The sequence below is a fragment of the Aedes aegypti genome, chromosome 3 (genome assembly GCF_002204515.2).
Source record: "Aedes aegypti strain LVP_AGWG chromosome 3, AaegL5.0 Primary Assembly, whole genome shotgun sequence".
Classification (NCBI taxonomy): domain Eukaryota; kingdom Metazoa; phylum Arthropoda; class Insecta; order Diptera; family Culicidae; genus Aedes; species Aedes aegypti.
The window spans coordinates 141,785,260-141,801,924 of record NC_035109.1 but is presented as its reverse complement, the minus strand read 5'-3'; the positions used below and the strand labels follow the sequence as shown (position 1 = coordinate 141,801,924).

The 16,665-nt window shown below is 41.5% G+C and overlaps 1 protein-coding gene across 1 annotated transcript in view; it reads left to right on the top strand.

The window, feature by feature from the left end:
- Positions 1–16,665, top strand: part of LOC5567583 (eIF-2-alpha kinase activator GCN1) — a 48,936-nt gene that overhangs the window by 10,807 nt on the left and 21,464 nt on the right. The window contains exons 3-4 of the mRNA XM_001651776.2: positions 5,052–6,022; positions 8,401–9,650. Coding sequence (XP_001651826.2) covers positions 5,052–6,022; positions 8,401–9,650 — 2,221 coding nt within the window. The remainder of the gene's footprint in view (positions 1–5,051; positions 6,023–8,400; positions 9,651–16,665) is intronic.

Below are 16,665 nucleotides of genomic sequence, written 5' to 3'. Positions count from 1 at the left end.
AATTTGTTTAACGGTTTACCTTTGGGCCGGAAAAAAACCAGAAAGGGACCCTTAGATCCGGGCGGGTAAGCTTTCTGGCGGGGGTTCGCTTTACCAGGGGTGGAGGGGAGCGCTTGCCGTTGATGTGCAGAGGAAGAATTCACAGATGATGTTTCCATGGGTACTTGTGGACTGACCAATGTTTCGTACGATGGTGATTCAATAGATTCATCCTCAGAAAGATGGGTAATGGAGTTTTCGATTTCAGGCAACCTCACTGGAGTTTGTAATTCAGGCGCTCCTTGTAGGGGAGAAGACCCTGTTTCTAATACGCCGGTCTCCATAGGGGAGACATTTTCAACAAAATTATTGTTTGACTCGTCTTCGGAGGATATCAGAAACTGCGAATCGCCCCCGCCTTCATCATTTGGATCCATTGTGTTGTAATATTAACACAAGGAAAAAATCTAAAACCTAACTAATATTTACAAGTGAACTTCTATTAATTTAGCTCACAGAATATTATTCTATTCTATTGGTTTAGCTCACAGAATGTAGCGTTGTTTACGCTTCGAGGAAAACAACAATGGCAATAACCCAAAAAAAAGTGATTTGATTGATTTTGCACTGCTATGTGAGTTAATCAATATTAATGCAACACGAAAAAAAATCAAATTATTAAAAAAAAAATAATAATTCAGCAAAAAAAAAAAAAAAATTTCAAGGGAAAAAACACTTCAAGACCACTGTGTAAATCAACGTAGATGAAATTGTCCGACCGACGGCAAACAATGCAACCAAGAAAAGGAACAATTTACCTAACCACAGCGTGCTACAGCTTGTTCCTCTGCTTACTGTAGGTAGTCAAACAGGCGTTTTCTCGTATGATGACCTTGGCTCGTTCGATCTGCTGGAGCTGGCTACTACGATGAAAGCGCGTTGATGTTTGTCTGCGATGGGCACGATAGATGACGGGAAGGGGGGACCCCCGGTTTGCCCTTCGATGATGCTTCGACGCACAGTCTAGCCGTAGGACTATGCCAGGACTAGCTGCTTCCACGTGATGCGCGATTACCGTTTCGTTCACTGGTAGGATGAGCGAATGATATAAAAACTCCACTTGGAGAAAAACTCTACCGAAAAAACGAATGGTTCAGAGCACGGAATAAAGTCGACCGTCTCGATAGAGCGCACGACGAGGAATGAAGTTCCCCTAACATGTGAATGATATTTTGTTTATGTTATTTTGTGTTATCGGTTAAGGTCTCTCACGAAATTATAATCAATATGGTCTCTAAAATCACTTTTTTTCCTTAACCCTCTCTTTCCCATGATAGCTCCAGAGCTTCATTAATTTTCGACGAACTTGAGACAATTGGAACCAAATGAATACATTTTTGAAAAAAAAAAACGATTTGAAACATTGTTTTTTCAATTAATTTTTATAAAAAGTCGTGGGAAAGAAAGGGGTTCTCGTGCAATACTTTTAAGACTCCAGAAAAACCTTCAGAGGCTATTACGTAACTATTTCTCCAGAGATTCTTCTGAAATAATTTCAAGAACTCCACCAGGGATGCCACCAGCATTTTTTACAATGGATGCTTAAACGAATTTCTTCAGAATTTGGTCCAGAAAATTCTAGAGCACTACTACGCTAGGTAGCTCCAGTAATTTTCACAGAGATTACTCTGAAGAAAACATCTCAGTATTTCCTCCAGATGTTTTCCACTGATACTTTTGCTGATTTCTCCAAGTGTAACTTCCTACAGAAGTTCTTCCCCAAAGGTTTATTCCACCAGAGTTTTCGAAAAATGATATTTTTGCAAGAAACAATATTTTTATAAGATTTTTTTCTTTATATGATCCAGGCATTTCTATAAGGATTCTTTCAAAATTTTATCTACAATAACTCTGCGGAATAGCGGAAAACATCCTTAAAGCATTATTCGATAAAATCTATTATAAACTTTTCCAAGAATTCCTCGATAAATTGCACCTGGGATTCCTCATTTCTCCAGCATTTCATCAATAATTTCAGCAATAATATGCCATAATAAATTTTTTTTCAAATACAATTTCCAAATCTCCATGGATTCTTCAAAACTTCATGCAAGGTTCCACACCAAGTAATACTACAGCATCTACAGTTATTACTCCGATCAATTATAGTCATTCTGTCCGAATTTCGTGCAAAAAAACCTTGTAGGGCATTATTCAGAGCTTTGATTTTTTCATTGTCTTAGCAATTTATCAAGAAAATCTTAGACATTCATCAAGAATCCAGAAGTTCTTTCAGAGATCCTCATAGGAATTTAACATAATATCTCACACAAGTTTCATCAGAAATTACACTAGGATTTTCCTTAGAAATTCCACGCGGATTTCTCTTGGCATTTCCCTGAAGCTAACCCAGGCAAAATAAGTGTAAAAATTCTTTGAAAACTTACTTGGGATTTTTTGTTTTAAATTGGAGTAAGTCCTAGGAAAATCAATTAAAAAATGAATTGAAAAATTTTCGGAGAACTTGGGACTTCCTTGAAAAATGTCTGACACGATATTTGGAGCAATGCCTGATGGAATTATCGAAGTATTTTCTTTGCTATGATAAGGAACCAATCAATATGATAGTCTCTTGAGCTAAAACCATGGATCGTAAAAAGAAAACTGTAGAAACCCATCCGTGGTAGATGTAGAAGTATAGTTTTATTAAACTAGCGTGGTTTTTTCTTAGAAAAAAAAAGTTTGACTTTTTGAAGGTATCTAAACCACACGATATACGAAATGATTTGATGCAATTTTAAGGCAACTTTGACAAAGAAAGCTCTCAGTTAATAATTGTGGAAGTGCTCATTGTACACTGTGGATACGAGTAGATAGATTTAGAAAGGCATTCAGGAGTTCTTTCAGATATCATTGCAAGAGTCCATCAGAAATTTCTACAAAAGTTTCATCAGAGATTTTCAGGAATTTCTTCATTAATTTCAAAAAATATACCTTTGAATTGCTGGATAAATTATTAAAGAACTGTCAATAAGTTTATCAAAGATCTTTCTGAAGGAATCTTAGGGGAAATCTCTGGAGTAATTTCTAATATTATCCTAAGATCAATTCTTGGTTGAAGTCTTTTACGACAATTTCTTAAAATCCTATGTAATCAGTGAAGACATCTCTGGAAAAAAAACTGCTTGAATTATTAAAGCTGTCCTTCCCGGAAATCTTGGACGATATCCTAGTGAAAAAGATAAAAGAGTTGTCTGATAAACTACTAGAGTGCTTGAAATTTTCTTGAGAAATTTGGTAAAGAATCTTAGGAGGAATTTCCGAAGAAATTCATTGTGCAGTTGAATAACTTTCGTTCAACTATCACTTTTTTAAGGATAATTCCAGAAAGTGACAGTTGAACGAAATATGAGGAATTTCTTAAGAAGGCCGTTTGAGAATCAATAAATTAATTCCTGAAGTAATCTTCGAAGAAACTTTGAGAATCTTAGCAAATTTTTAAATATGTATAAAGTAACTTGAGCAGTAACACTTGTAATGTCACGAGTCGTAATTTAAAAGAGAGAATAACTCAAATCTCTATAAAAATCTCATGAGAACACTTATCTCCTGGTGGAAATTATTTTTAGTTTCTTTATCTTTATCTTTATTCTTTACTTATCAACAGGCTTAATTGAGCCCCAATGATAATCTTAAATCTATGTTAACAATAACACAAAAGCATGAACAATCAAACACGAATATTAGGGATGACAGGTAACTTGAATCAACAAAAGCATAAGTTTAAACAGCTTCCACAGTGTACATATGTTCATTTTAAAATCGGCACGGCTTCCATATGTTTCTCGGACGCTCGATGAATTCTCTGTATTTTATTCCGATGGGCCAGGCATCTTCTCGTAGCAGCAATCGTTTGTACTTCCCTTCGACTGTGACTTTGAAAGAAGCGTAGTCAGGCGGCTCATCAATCTTCCATTTTGGGACAAGCTTTTTGATACGAAACGTTCGATTTTCTTTAAGACCACATGACTCTGATACCAAAACATTGATTTCATCCTCTGTTACTCGGCCGTCGATGTTAGTTAGAAACAACGAAAACATTTCCTCGCTATGATGAATGGGGCTGTCTGAGTTAGAAGCATGCTGGAACGAATTCTCTTGTATCGAACGGCTGGCATTAATCTTTGAACCATCATAGAGCTTCGTTGAACGTATAGGTGTAGAGTGTCGTGGAACAGACGGCATCGAAGAAATTAAATCTCTCGGCTGGGCCCACATGGTGGAAAGTGTCTTTTCCATGTTCGCAATTTTAGATTTCATGTCGACCAACTCTTCATAAATTTTTTTGCGGTGCATTATCATCGGGCTGAGCAGTATACTTCTTCTGTTGATGATCATGAAAATCAGCAAGGCAGTCGTCACATAACCAAATGATATTTTTCCTGATGCAGCGTACACTATCATCGGAAAGACCAACACAAGCACCATGAAATGCTTGCATGCATATTCCTTCGCAGACTGTAAAAACGTCGGTGGTAGAGTTGATCGGCTGTAAGCACTTCTTGCACACCATTGTGTCAATCCAATATGACGGTGAACGATACAGACGAGAACAATAAGCCCAGTTGAAGAGTTGTTCACTGTTTTGCAGAGTTTAGCATAAAGTGTTTCAAGAAATCACGATCAAAACCACTTCGTGAATGTAACAGATATCAGCTTATTAGGTTTTACGAATAATACTACGAATATTTACAAGCAAAAAAAGATTTAAATCGACCGCACAAAAAACACATGTCTAAGCAGCAGGAGACGCACACACAGCCATCGTTTCACTCGATTCTTGTGTGATCATTTTTCGGTTCCAGTTCTCTCTATTTTTGATCTCTTTTTTATGTGGTTTAAAGATCCTAAAAACTTCCCTGTTAAAATAATAAATAACTCCTAAACGAACAAATCGGAGCAAAATAAAAAAAAATACAAAAAGAATATTAATAGTAAATTATATGAAAGAATAATGAGGTTGCACGAATTGTAAGAAAGATTTGATGATTACAATCTGCTTTTCGTTTTAGGTATCAACGCGACCATCGTCCGGGGAATATGCAAGGTGATCGGAACCACTTTGACCAAGTACAAAGATCCGGTTTCGCAAGGACTGGTGCGGGAATTGCTGGTCGCTCTGCTGAAACAACATCCGGATTTGGCGTACGAGCATTTCAACAATGTCCTGAAGGCGCTGGTCACAAAGGACCTGGCGGCCGCTCCTCCACTCAAAGGAGCCCAAGCCGCCGTGCTGGCCTTGGGATGGGCCAATCTTGTGGCGCTACATGGCAACCATGAATCCGACGTGGGTAAGAAGGAGTTCCCTAAGTTGATTGAAATTCAGGCCGGATTGTACCAACTTTCGCTGACATCCGGTATTCAAAAGGTTTCCGATAAGGCTTACAGCTTTCTAAAGGAATTCTTCGCCAAGAAGGAAGACATCGACAAGGTCTACTTCAAAAAGTTGATAGCCATGGAGCCCTCAAGCTCGGGCATCCTTCTCATGTCGGCAATTTTGAACTACAACAAGGAAGAATTCGAAGATCACACGTTGCTGGACCAGAACAAAGCCAAACTACTGGATCATGTCGTAAAAGGATTGGTAACCGTCAAAACGAAGCCCCATGCAAGCGACGTAACCGGATGTTCAATCCTGCTGAGTGCCATTACAAAGGACGAATTTAAAGCAACCATCCTCCCAGCCCTTCAGCGATCCATGCTCCGATCACCGGAAGTGATCCTGCGAGCCGTGGGGGCCATGGTCAGTGAAATACCCGTGGATGTGAGCGATTTTGCCATGGATCTCGGCAAGACGTTGGTGCAAAATTTGGCATCGAAGGACGAAACCGTCCGGCAGGAAGCGGTCGAATCTCTGAAGCAAGTGGCAATGAAGTGCAGTGCACCGAAAGCTGTGGAAGCCCTGCTTAAGGAAGTGTTTGCCGTGTTCAACGGATCCGGTGGGAAGATTACGGTGGTGGAGCTGAGGATCAACTTGCTGCAGGTTAGTGGTGTTTCGTTTGTTACCTAGCATAGTGCATTAGACAGACTTTTACCTGATGGATATGTGTTCTCCTAAATCAGGCCTGCCCAACCTTTTTGGCTATTTTTTCGATATAAATCGCTGGTCCGATCTGAGAAACTACTCCAAATAAAAGTTTTTTTTCAGTATCATTCCAAACATTGCACACTGGTCCAGGAAGCTAATTTAGACGGACATGAGGTTTTCGACAAGATTTATTGATTTTAGAGCCATAGTTTCTTCTGAGAATATGTTTAGAATTTTCAGCACTACAAAATGTATGGACCAAAAAATTGTTTATGGTGATCGCAAGAGTGACGTATACGCCAACTTTTTTATTTTAACGAATCGTAAGTTGGTATGTTCAGCAAAGTTGTAGCAAATGATCATAGAAACAACTTTGCCGAACAAATTTTTTCTCGGTTTTGCTTCAGAGTCGAGATAATTAAGTATTTTTAATAAAAATCGTTTTTGCTCTTAAGTGTATTATTTTTTAGTTCTATGTTCTACAAAGTTTTATGTTCTACAAAGTTTTTATACTTATCATTTGCTACAACTTTGCTGAACATATAAAAGTTGTATTTCTTATGGTTTTCATGTTATTTGAGTTTTTCATCTTAAAATTAGCTATTTTGTATGCCTTGTATCTCAACTATGAGCACCTCAAAAAAATATATCTTTCCACCAAATAATTTTGAAGTCTTTCAAGTACCTGTGAGCAAAATTTGGAGAAGATGATATTTTTCTATCTCGTTTAAAATCGATTTTACTAATAGACGATATAAGATAAATCCATATTTATTGAATATTCATACCTGTTTAACTCACAAAAGTCATGGCTACCTAAGCATATCAAACCAAAAGTAACACGTGTATTTATACAGGAATATAAAGTACATCGTTTCTCAGTTGTTTTCGATTAACTTGGAAACTTTTGCAAGAAATTCATCATCTTTTCCTCTACCAGTATTTAATCTATTCCTAAGCAAGATCACCGGGTTGGAAGTCAACATAAGCCGTATAAAATACATATATAAAATTTACAGTTCGCTTGAATTCTGTGGCATGATTTTCCCTGAATCTTCTAATGGATTCCACGTTTCATGTTTTTCTTTGATAATGCGGCATGCCGGACAACACTACTTCCGTGCAATAGTTGTAGACGTATCAGTAAGTGTAACAGCATTCTAAAGGATCGTCACGAAAAGCCTTCAAAGGAAGGTTGGGGCTGAGACTGTACGAACCTGTTCCAGCTGGTAGGAACTAAAATGGTCGTAACAAAGTTGGCGTATACGTCACTCTTGCGATCACCGTAAAAAAATTTTGGATCCGTACATTTTGTAGTACTGAAAATTCTGAACATTTTCTCAGAAGAAACTATGGCTCTAACATCAATAAATCTTGACGAAAACCTCATGTCTGTCTAAATTAGCTTCCTGAACCAGTGTGCATTGCATTCATTATTTCTTATATCTAGGTGTTCTGTGTTATAAGGACAACACTATCATCCTAATTTGGTAAAACAAATCTAAGATTTTATAACCATTTTGTTAACAACATATTACATTTCATTTGCCGTAGCAGTTCAGATTTTTTACAGGTGAGTTGATTTCACCTGCTTATAAGAGAAAAAAAAAAAACGTTTTGAATATACTTAATCTAACTTAACCTAAAAATATAACGCATTAATCGTGGCAATAGAAGATTGTAACGATTTTTGCCTGAAATTATGAATTATTTTATTTGACATTTGTTCCAATGTTTCAACATTGGATATTCTAATTGAAAGCTTGGTATTATATTTGATTACTTCTTGTATAAAAATTCGACTTTATATCAAACTCTTCGCAAGTGATCCAGTTATGTCGAAAAATTTGTGCGGTTCGCGGTCCGGACTGATTTTTGCCTTTGATTGCATCGCTAGCAAAGAAATTGATACAATTTTGAATTTTTATGCATGGGTCAATCAGATATAATATCAAGCTTTAATTTGAGGTAAAAATTTCTCAGTAGTATCGACATGATCAAATTCACTCTAATTTAACCTCGGATTACGATTGTTATTATCAAAGCGGGTTCACTTTACTCACACTCTGGCTACAGAGTACAATGCACACACCTTAGTTTTTATTACGGAAGATTCACAAAATTAAAATCAATGTTGTAACTTTGAAACCATTACACTAACAAACCGTAGAGTTGCAGCGATGATCGCGGTCTGAACGTCTTACTAAAATGTCTTCGTTCTACCAAATCAGCATTACCGAGATTAACAATAAGCTCCTTTCCTACAAGTTAAAACGTCTGTTCTGAACATTATTTCCAGATTACAAATCTATCATCATTTTCTATATTTTCAGGGAGCTGGTAATCTTAGCAACAACCAAATCAAGCCAGAAGATATCGTTACGATAATGCCTACCGTAACAGATCTTTTCATCAAAGCCCTCGAAACCGAAACGCAAGAAAAGGTTCTCTGTCACGCGCTGGAAATGTTCGGACTGTGGTCGGTGAATTTCCGTGGAGAAATTCCCACCAAGATCGTACAAACTTTCAAGAAGGGTTTGGATGTCAAAGCTCAAGTGTTGCGTACCAGTTATCTGCAATGGTTCCTCGCTTGTCTGCAAAACGGGAAACTTCCCTCGGGAAGCGATTTCACTGCTCCGCTGTCCAAGATTGTCGAAAAGGCGGCGCAAAACCCAACTCAAACCCCAGCCGTTTCCGAGGGTGTTGGAGCCGCTTGTATTGTCCTGCTGACCAACCCCAAGGTTAGCGACCAGTTGAAGGACTTCTGGAATGTGGTGTTGGATATGAACAAGAAGGTATTCTTGGGGGAGAAGTTCCTGTCGGCAACTGCCCCGGAAACTCTCTGCTATGTGATGCAGTTTTGCGAGCGTATTTTGCTGAACCATTTAGACGATTTGAAGGGATCTCCAGAACCACTGTTCAAAACTGTTATCCACTGCGTTAATTCGCCTCATAAGAAGGTACGCAAGTATTGTTTGCCACTGCTGAAAAAAATTGTCAACAGTCCGAATGGCATTAATTTGGCGAAGAGTTTGCTGCTGGAACTTACCAACTTTGTCGAAAACACAAAGATCTTGAATGAAGGCGAACAGGAAGAGGGAGTTGTTCCAGCACAAGCCATCGTGGACACGGTTATGTCTGTGACCGATATCGAGTCCATTCAGATATCCGACGCTCAAACAATTGCCCTGAGCGTGCTTTTGTGTGCTCACCATCCGGCGCCAGTTTCAGTGCAGTCCGACCTCTGGGAATCGATTCTGAAGCGGTACGAATTGGACGGAAAATATTTCATCTCGATGAACACTTCCCACATCAAGGAGGTTTTCTTCAATGGGTACAAAGCGACGGCCATGTATGAGAACACCTTGGCAACCCTCTCGCACATCAGCCCGGAAGTGATCCTGCCGGTACTGGTCAAGAACGTGACCGACCAGTTGAATAACTCGAAGATGTCCAACGTTACCGACGAGGAGTATTTCACCTACTTGACACCGGACGGCGAGCTGTACGACAAGAGTGTCATTCCCAACTCGGAGGAGCAAACCAATACGGCCCATTTGAAGCGGGAGAATAAGGCTTACAGGTTAGTGATGTGTATAGAATCTATAATAGGGTGCAGAGCTACCCTGGCACTCTCATGATTCACTTTGGCATCGGGGGTTTTTCTCGGCCGAATTGTCTGAAACTTAGCACAAAGAAGCGCTTCAGTACGACGCATATTGTGGCCTAATATGTGCACTCTAGCTTTCAAAAAAAAAAAAAACCATTGCCGAAGTGAATCAAAAGTGCCAAGAATAGGATCCGGCTCTACTATAGATATTAGAGTTTGTTGGGGACATTGGCAAGTCTGATCTAGAAGCTATCAGAGCTCACCGTTGAAAGGTGACTATCGGATCGACGCCAAACCAGGGAATCGTCCCATCTGATCAGGATCACAATCAGAGCTGGTAGTAGTAGCAGATTTCTTTTAGAGACTTGGGTCGCAATGTTAACGCAAGTCTTAAAAAAAATCTGTTTTGAATGGAAGGTTTCTAAAAGCCTCTTTGTTAATACAAATGGTTTCAAAAGTATTTTTTTCTGATTGCTGTTAATTCTAGAGCAAAATTCTAGAGGCTACAAAGAAATTTTCAAAGACTATTCAACACGTCCTTCAGAAATGTCTTGTCAAAGTCCTCGGGCTTTTGTAATACTACTAGTGTTGACTACAGTGGTTTCTTTATTGGAGGGGTAAATTAGCAGAGAGAACAGTAAAACACGTCTTTACAGATCGAGGCAAAACACTTGAATGAGCTTTATTCATTTCCTTCTTTCCATTCACTTTTGAGCTTCATTCAGTCAGCTCCTTTTACACTCGATTGGCGCGCGATGCTGAATGACGCAGGGCTGCCATCACTCCTCCTCATCGCGCAGAGATCGCAATCCAATCCTCTCGCGTATGTCCTCCAATTTTACCCTGTTCAGCGGTTTCGTAAAAATGTCCGCCAACATATCCGCCGATGGGCAATAAGTTACATTTACGTTGTCGTTTTCAGCCAAATCCTTCACGAAGTGGTATTTGGTGTCCACGTGCTTCGAACGCTTCAGTCCTGCATTCTGCTCCAACATCTTGATGCAACTTTGGTTGTCTTCGAAGATCTGTACTGGTTCCTGTACAGGCTCCCCGAAGTCCTTCAATAGTTTTTTCAGCCAAAGCAGCTCCCGACAACTTTCAGCTAACGAAATGTACTCCGCTTCCGTCGATGAAAGTGCCACACACGATTGCTTTCTGGCACACCATGAAATCGGGCCACCACCCAGTTGAAACAGGTAGCCCGAATTCGATTTTCGGTCCTTCACATTTCCGGCCCAGTCTGCGTCTGCGTATCCTCGAAGTTCTTGTCTGTTTACAGCCAATTCCAACTTCAAATCACTCGTAGACTTCAGGTAGCGCAGAACCCGTTTTGCTTCCGTCCAATCCGCATTCGTTGGCTTGCTTACCTGCCTTCCAAGAATGGATGTACTAATAGCGATGTCTGGCCGGGTATTTACTGATAGATACAGCAAACCACCGACGAGGCTCTGGAACTTCTCATTGTTCGGTAGACTCTCCAGCTCCTCCTTTTGCTGTAGGTATCCGACGTCCATAGGAATCCGTGATCCCTTAGCATCCGCAAGTCCGAACTGTGCAACCAACTTGTCGATATAAGCCTTTTGGTCCAAGCAGTAGGCGTTGTTCTTCCGCGTCACTCTTATTCCCAAAAAATGTTTCACTTCACCAAGTGTTGTAATCTGGAACTCGCTAGCTAAAGCCTTCACAACTCCTTCGTAGTCTTCATCACGTGATGTAGCGATTAGCATATCATCCACATACACCAGGATATACACTGTGCCGCCGCTCGTCTTCCGCACATATAAGCACGGGTCAGCATCCGCCTGCCGGAATCCCAGTCGCTTCATAACATCATTCAGCTTTTGGTTCCAAACCCTGGCTGATTGCTTCAAACCATATAGGCTCTTACGCAAACGACACACCTGTCCTTTTTCAACTCGTAGTCCGGGTGGTACCCGCATATAAATGGTCTCCTTGAGATCGCCATTCAAATATGCAGTTTTCACGTCAACGTGCCTGACCTGCATCTCATCTCGTCCAGCGATGGTCAGCAGTGTACGAAGCGTCACTTGCTTCGCGACTGGGGCGAATACCTCGTCGTAGTCCAGGCCATATCGTTGCGTGAAACCTTGCGCTACTAATCTCGCTTTATATCGTACTAGTTTACCTTGCTCATCCTGCTTCTTCTTATAGATCCAGCGGCATCCGATGGTCTTGCTTCCTGGCGGCAACGACGTCAAGTCCCAGGCCTTGCACTCCCGCAATGACTTCAGCTCGTCGTTCATGGCGGCCTTCCAATGGCCGTTCTCAGGATCACTCACTGCCTCTTGGTAGCTTCGGGGTTCACACTGCTGACTCCGAGCCAGTTTACCATCCGCCACGTAACGTTCAGGTGGAATACCTTTCGTTGACCTTCCAGACCGACGAGGTGTAACGGCGAATTGCTCCTCCTGCAAATGCCTCTGGATCGAAACTAGTTCGTCGTCCTGTCGAGAGACAACACTGCCATTGGCATCTTCATATAAACTCCGATCTGCTGGATTTTCAAAACCAAGATCGAAATTGTCGCAAGATTCTTCTTCAAACCCACGGAATTCTTCCTCATCGTCACTATTTGCGTCCGGCTCATCTTCGGAATCTTCATCGGACTCGTCCGACTCTTCATGCTCCATGTTGCTGGACGGTTTCACCGGAGGCACCACGAAAATTTCGTCATCGACTGCATCCGGAATCTCTCGATCACTTGACGGCAAGAAACGAGCATCACGACTGAAAACGATTTCGTTTGTCTTCAAGTCGATGAAACGCCACGCTTTATGCTGCTGGGAGTACCCAACAAACGTCAATTTTGTCGCCTTCGATTGCAGCTTCGTCCGCTTTTCCTTCGGGATGTGCACATAGGCTTCCGAACCAAAAATCTGGATCATGCTCATGTCCGGCTTCGTACCGTGCCAAATCTCGTAGGGTGTCTGCTGCACCGGTTTCGTTGGCAACATATTCTGCAGATGGTTGGCCGTGTTAACCGCCTCGGCCCAGTAACGATAATGCAACCCAGAATCGATGATCATACACCGTGCCATCTCTACCAGCGAACGATTTTTGCGCTCCGCAACTCCGTTCTGCTGTGGCGTGTATGCTGTCGTAAACTGCTGCTGAATTCCTTCCTGCTTGAGAAACTTGACCAACTCTGCGCTGCGGTACTCTCCTCCTTGATCCGATCTGATGATCTTCGGGGGTCTACCAAACTGCGTTTTCATCAAACGTACGAAATCTCGGATAACGTCCACGGTATCCGACTTCTTCCTAAGAATGTATAGAGTGGTGAAGCGGCTGTAGTCGTCGATCAGCGAAAGAAAATACCGACGGCCTCCAGGTGTGGCCGTTTTCATCGGCCCACACAAGTCACTGTGGATCAAATCCAACACCGCTTTCGACTTACGCCTCACTTTCTTAGGAAATGGTCGCCTTGCCATCTTTCCCTCCAAACAGGGTTCACAAGAATAACGAACAGAGCAGTTACGTACCTTGATGCCTGTTGCCAAAGCTTTCCGCTCCAGATCCAGGATAGCTTGAGTATCACGATGTCCCAGCTTCCTGTGCCACTCGTGTATGCAGTTCTTCGTATGACACTGATCCGAAACTGCACTAGCACGTTCAACCATTTGAAGATGGAACAGACCCTTGCTTGACGGCGCAATAGCAGCAATCTTATCACCGTTCGCAATCCTACATCCGTTCTTGTCGAAGATTACGCTCGCTCCTTTCTGAACGAGCCTGTCAACGGACACGAGATTCATGTCGAGATCAGGAACGAATAGCACTTCACTCAACAAAATTCGCGTTTCTGCGCCACCACCTCCGATGCAAAAAATCTGGCACAATCCGACGCCTTTCACCGCTGCGTGTTTACCGTCGGCAACCGTAACCGATTTCGGAGTGTCTTTCCGCGGTTCATTGAACGACACGAAAAACTTCCGATTTGCGCACATATGCGAACTCGCACCGGAATCGACGATCCAGTCTTTCGCCGCGCACTCACTGGCAACAAACGCACTATTTCTCGGTTCTACGTTCACATCGGAATTGACGACACAACCATTCGTCACACACTCTCTGGCAAGAAAAGTAAATTCTTCCGATCGCGACGTCGCAAGCTTCGCCTTCGCGAGCTTTTTCGACACTTTTCTCACTTCGCTGTGCCTGCTCACTGCTGAGCTACTGTCACCTTCTTCTTTCTTCTGCCTCAGCCACAAGCTGCAGTTTGCTTTCTTATGACCGGGCTTCTCGCAGAAAAAACACACTGAGTTTTTCTTCTTGTCTTCCGCTTTGAGAACAACCGAATCCACTACCGCCGGATCACGACGCTTGTGCACTTCGTTAATGATCTTCCCTTTCACAAGATGCATCGTTAGCTCATCATCGGCTCGGTTCTCTAGCGTCGTCGTCAAGGCATCGAACGAACTAGGCAAACTTCGAAACACTAAAACCACCTGGAGATCTTCGTCTAGTTTTGTTCCAGCATTAGCCAGCTTCTCGAACAAATCCTCAAACTCCATCAGGTGTTCTTCGATGTTGTCCCCGTCGTGGTACTCCATGTCGCAGATTCGCTTGAGCAAATGCACTTTGGTCGTAAGCGTCTTCTTCTGGTGCTGCTTTTCCAAATTGTCCCACACTGCTTTCGCGGAATTCGTATTCCGGATATGCCCGTGTTGACTTTTTGTCAGCAATAAACCGATCGTCGCGCGCGCTCTCTGGTCTCCCTCGTCCCAGGCAGCCAGTTCCGCGACGTTCGAACCCGAAGCAGCCACTTCCGGCTTCACTCCCGGCGAGACATACTTCCAAAGTCCTTCTCTCACTAACAAAAACTCGACTTCCAATTTCCACGAATCGTAATTATCGTTCGTTAACTTCGCGATACCAATTTTCTCCATTTTTGTTGAATTTAACACTTCCGGAAAAATTCCAACAAACGCGCCACGACTTGTCTGAACGTGTTCACTTTGCACAAAAACAAAATGGCTACTTCACAGGCCCATAACCTATTGGAGGGGTAAATTAGCAGAGAGAACAGTAAAACACGTCTTTACAGATCGAGGCAAAACACTTGAATGAGCTTTATTCATTTCCTTCTTTCCATTCACTTTTGAGCTTCATTCAGTCAGCTCCTTTTACACTCGATTGGCGCGCGATGCTGAATGACGCAGGGCTGCCATCATTCTTTCGGAATACTTTCAGCGACCCCTCCAGAAACTTCTGTACCAATTCTTCCAAGAATTCATTCTGAAATTCCTCCAGTGACTTTCCAAGGGATGCCTAGAGTAAGTACTCCAGAACTTGCTCCAGGAAATCCTTGAGCATGAGCTGGGATCAGCTTTTATAGTGATGGGCGATATGCAGAGGCGCGTAATTCGGTGGTGGTCGATTAACAAAAGAATGTGCAAGTTGAGAATTAAAGGCCGATTCTTTACCTTTCAGTTTTTTCAGTTTATTTATTTGAAACACATCAACAGGCAAATTGTAGCCCCAATGATGTCTAGAATATATGTAAAACAATCAGAAGACAAAAACTTAACAAAAGCACTAAACAGTCAAGAGATGAAACTTAAACTAAACTCTTCGTTCGTCAAAAAATGTTAAAAACTTTCGGCGAAGCATCTCTCGGGTGGTATTGAACCTTTAACAAAAACTTAACAAAAGCACTAAAAAGTCAAGAGATAAAAAACCTTCAAAAACAAAACCTTCGGCGAAGCATTTCTCGGGTGGTATTCAAGTCGAAAAATGATGCGACTATATTGAACACTCGCAGCAATCAACTAAGTGGTCCGTGAAGTCCGTAGTTTGTTCGAGTTAGAGGCAGTCTCAGCATGACGCTGTTCCGAAAGGAGCGTGGCCGGCAATTTAGATGGATTCACTCCAGAATTGCCCCACAGTCGACTCGGCAAGTGGAACGGATCTCTCCAAGGTAGCTTACGGAGTACGAATCGGAGGCGTTGGACAGATTCGTCGAACAGATGCGCCATTATTATAAACAGTGGCGATTCCCTACCTGTTCCACGAATAGAAATTCTTGAATTTCAGCAACAAATTTGCATGTAATCAGTAAAGATTTGTTAGAAAGGACGATTTCAATAATTTACTTTTTGATTTATAATCTAAATTTGCCGAAAAAGTCATTTTGAGAGTCGTAGAACAGGTAAAAAATGAGGTTACGAGTCGCCACTGTTTATAAATAGGACTCCAAACAGCAGAATCATATTCCAACGTGGAACGCACGAGAGAACAATAGAGTGATTTTAGACATTAAATGCCGCAGAAATTCTTGGCGATTCTAAAGATGAATCCCATAGGCCTTTTCATGTGAAAGATCCGTCTATGCATTTGTTTACATCGGTGGAGGACCGGTGCTAACACGGGCCTGTCATTTTCATAGAAGAACTGTCAAAGTGCTTCCTGATCAGCTGATTTGAGACGTCATGTGAATATAGTCGTTAATGCTTTACTGACGGCATATGAGATATGCTGTTTATTAGTGATCCTTTATAAAAGAGATTCGCGAAAGCTGACATTTCTGTGAAAGTGTGAGCCAATCGACCAGCGAGAGCTGTCAAAGCGTGAGCCAAACGAACGTGCGTTATTTTTGTTTTGAACTTTTCTTGAGGAGTATTGTAGTTCGCTTGAAATTATTTCGGTAAAAAGTTGTTTTGCATAGAGCAAAAATATGAAACATTTTCCTTTTATGAATTTTTGTCAATGCGAATTTAGTAGTTGATTTTTTCGGCTGTTTATTAGATTAGCTCAAAGATCTATGATCAAATAAAATACACTTTTGAGCAATAAGGAAGTCATGTCCGTGTTATAATATTATTCTCGACGTCGAGCAAACTCAGCACTGCTGGTATGTTGCCAAATCATTCAAGTTTACTTTTGCTTATCTCTCACTACTGTTTATGTGTTAACTGTGAATCAACGAATACGCCAAAATCCTTACTGTGATTCACACGTTCACTTT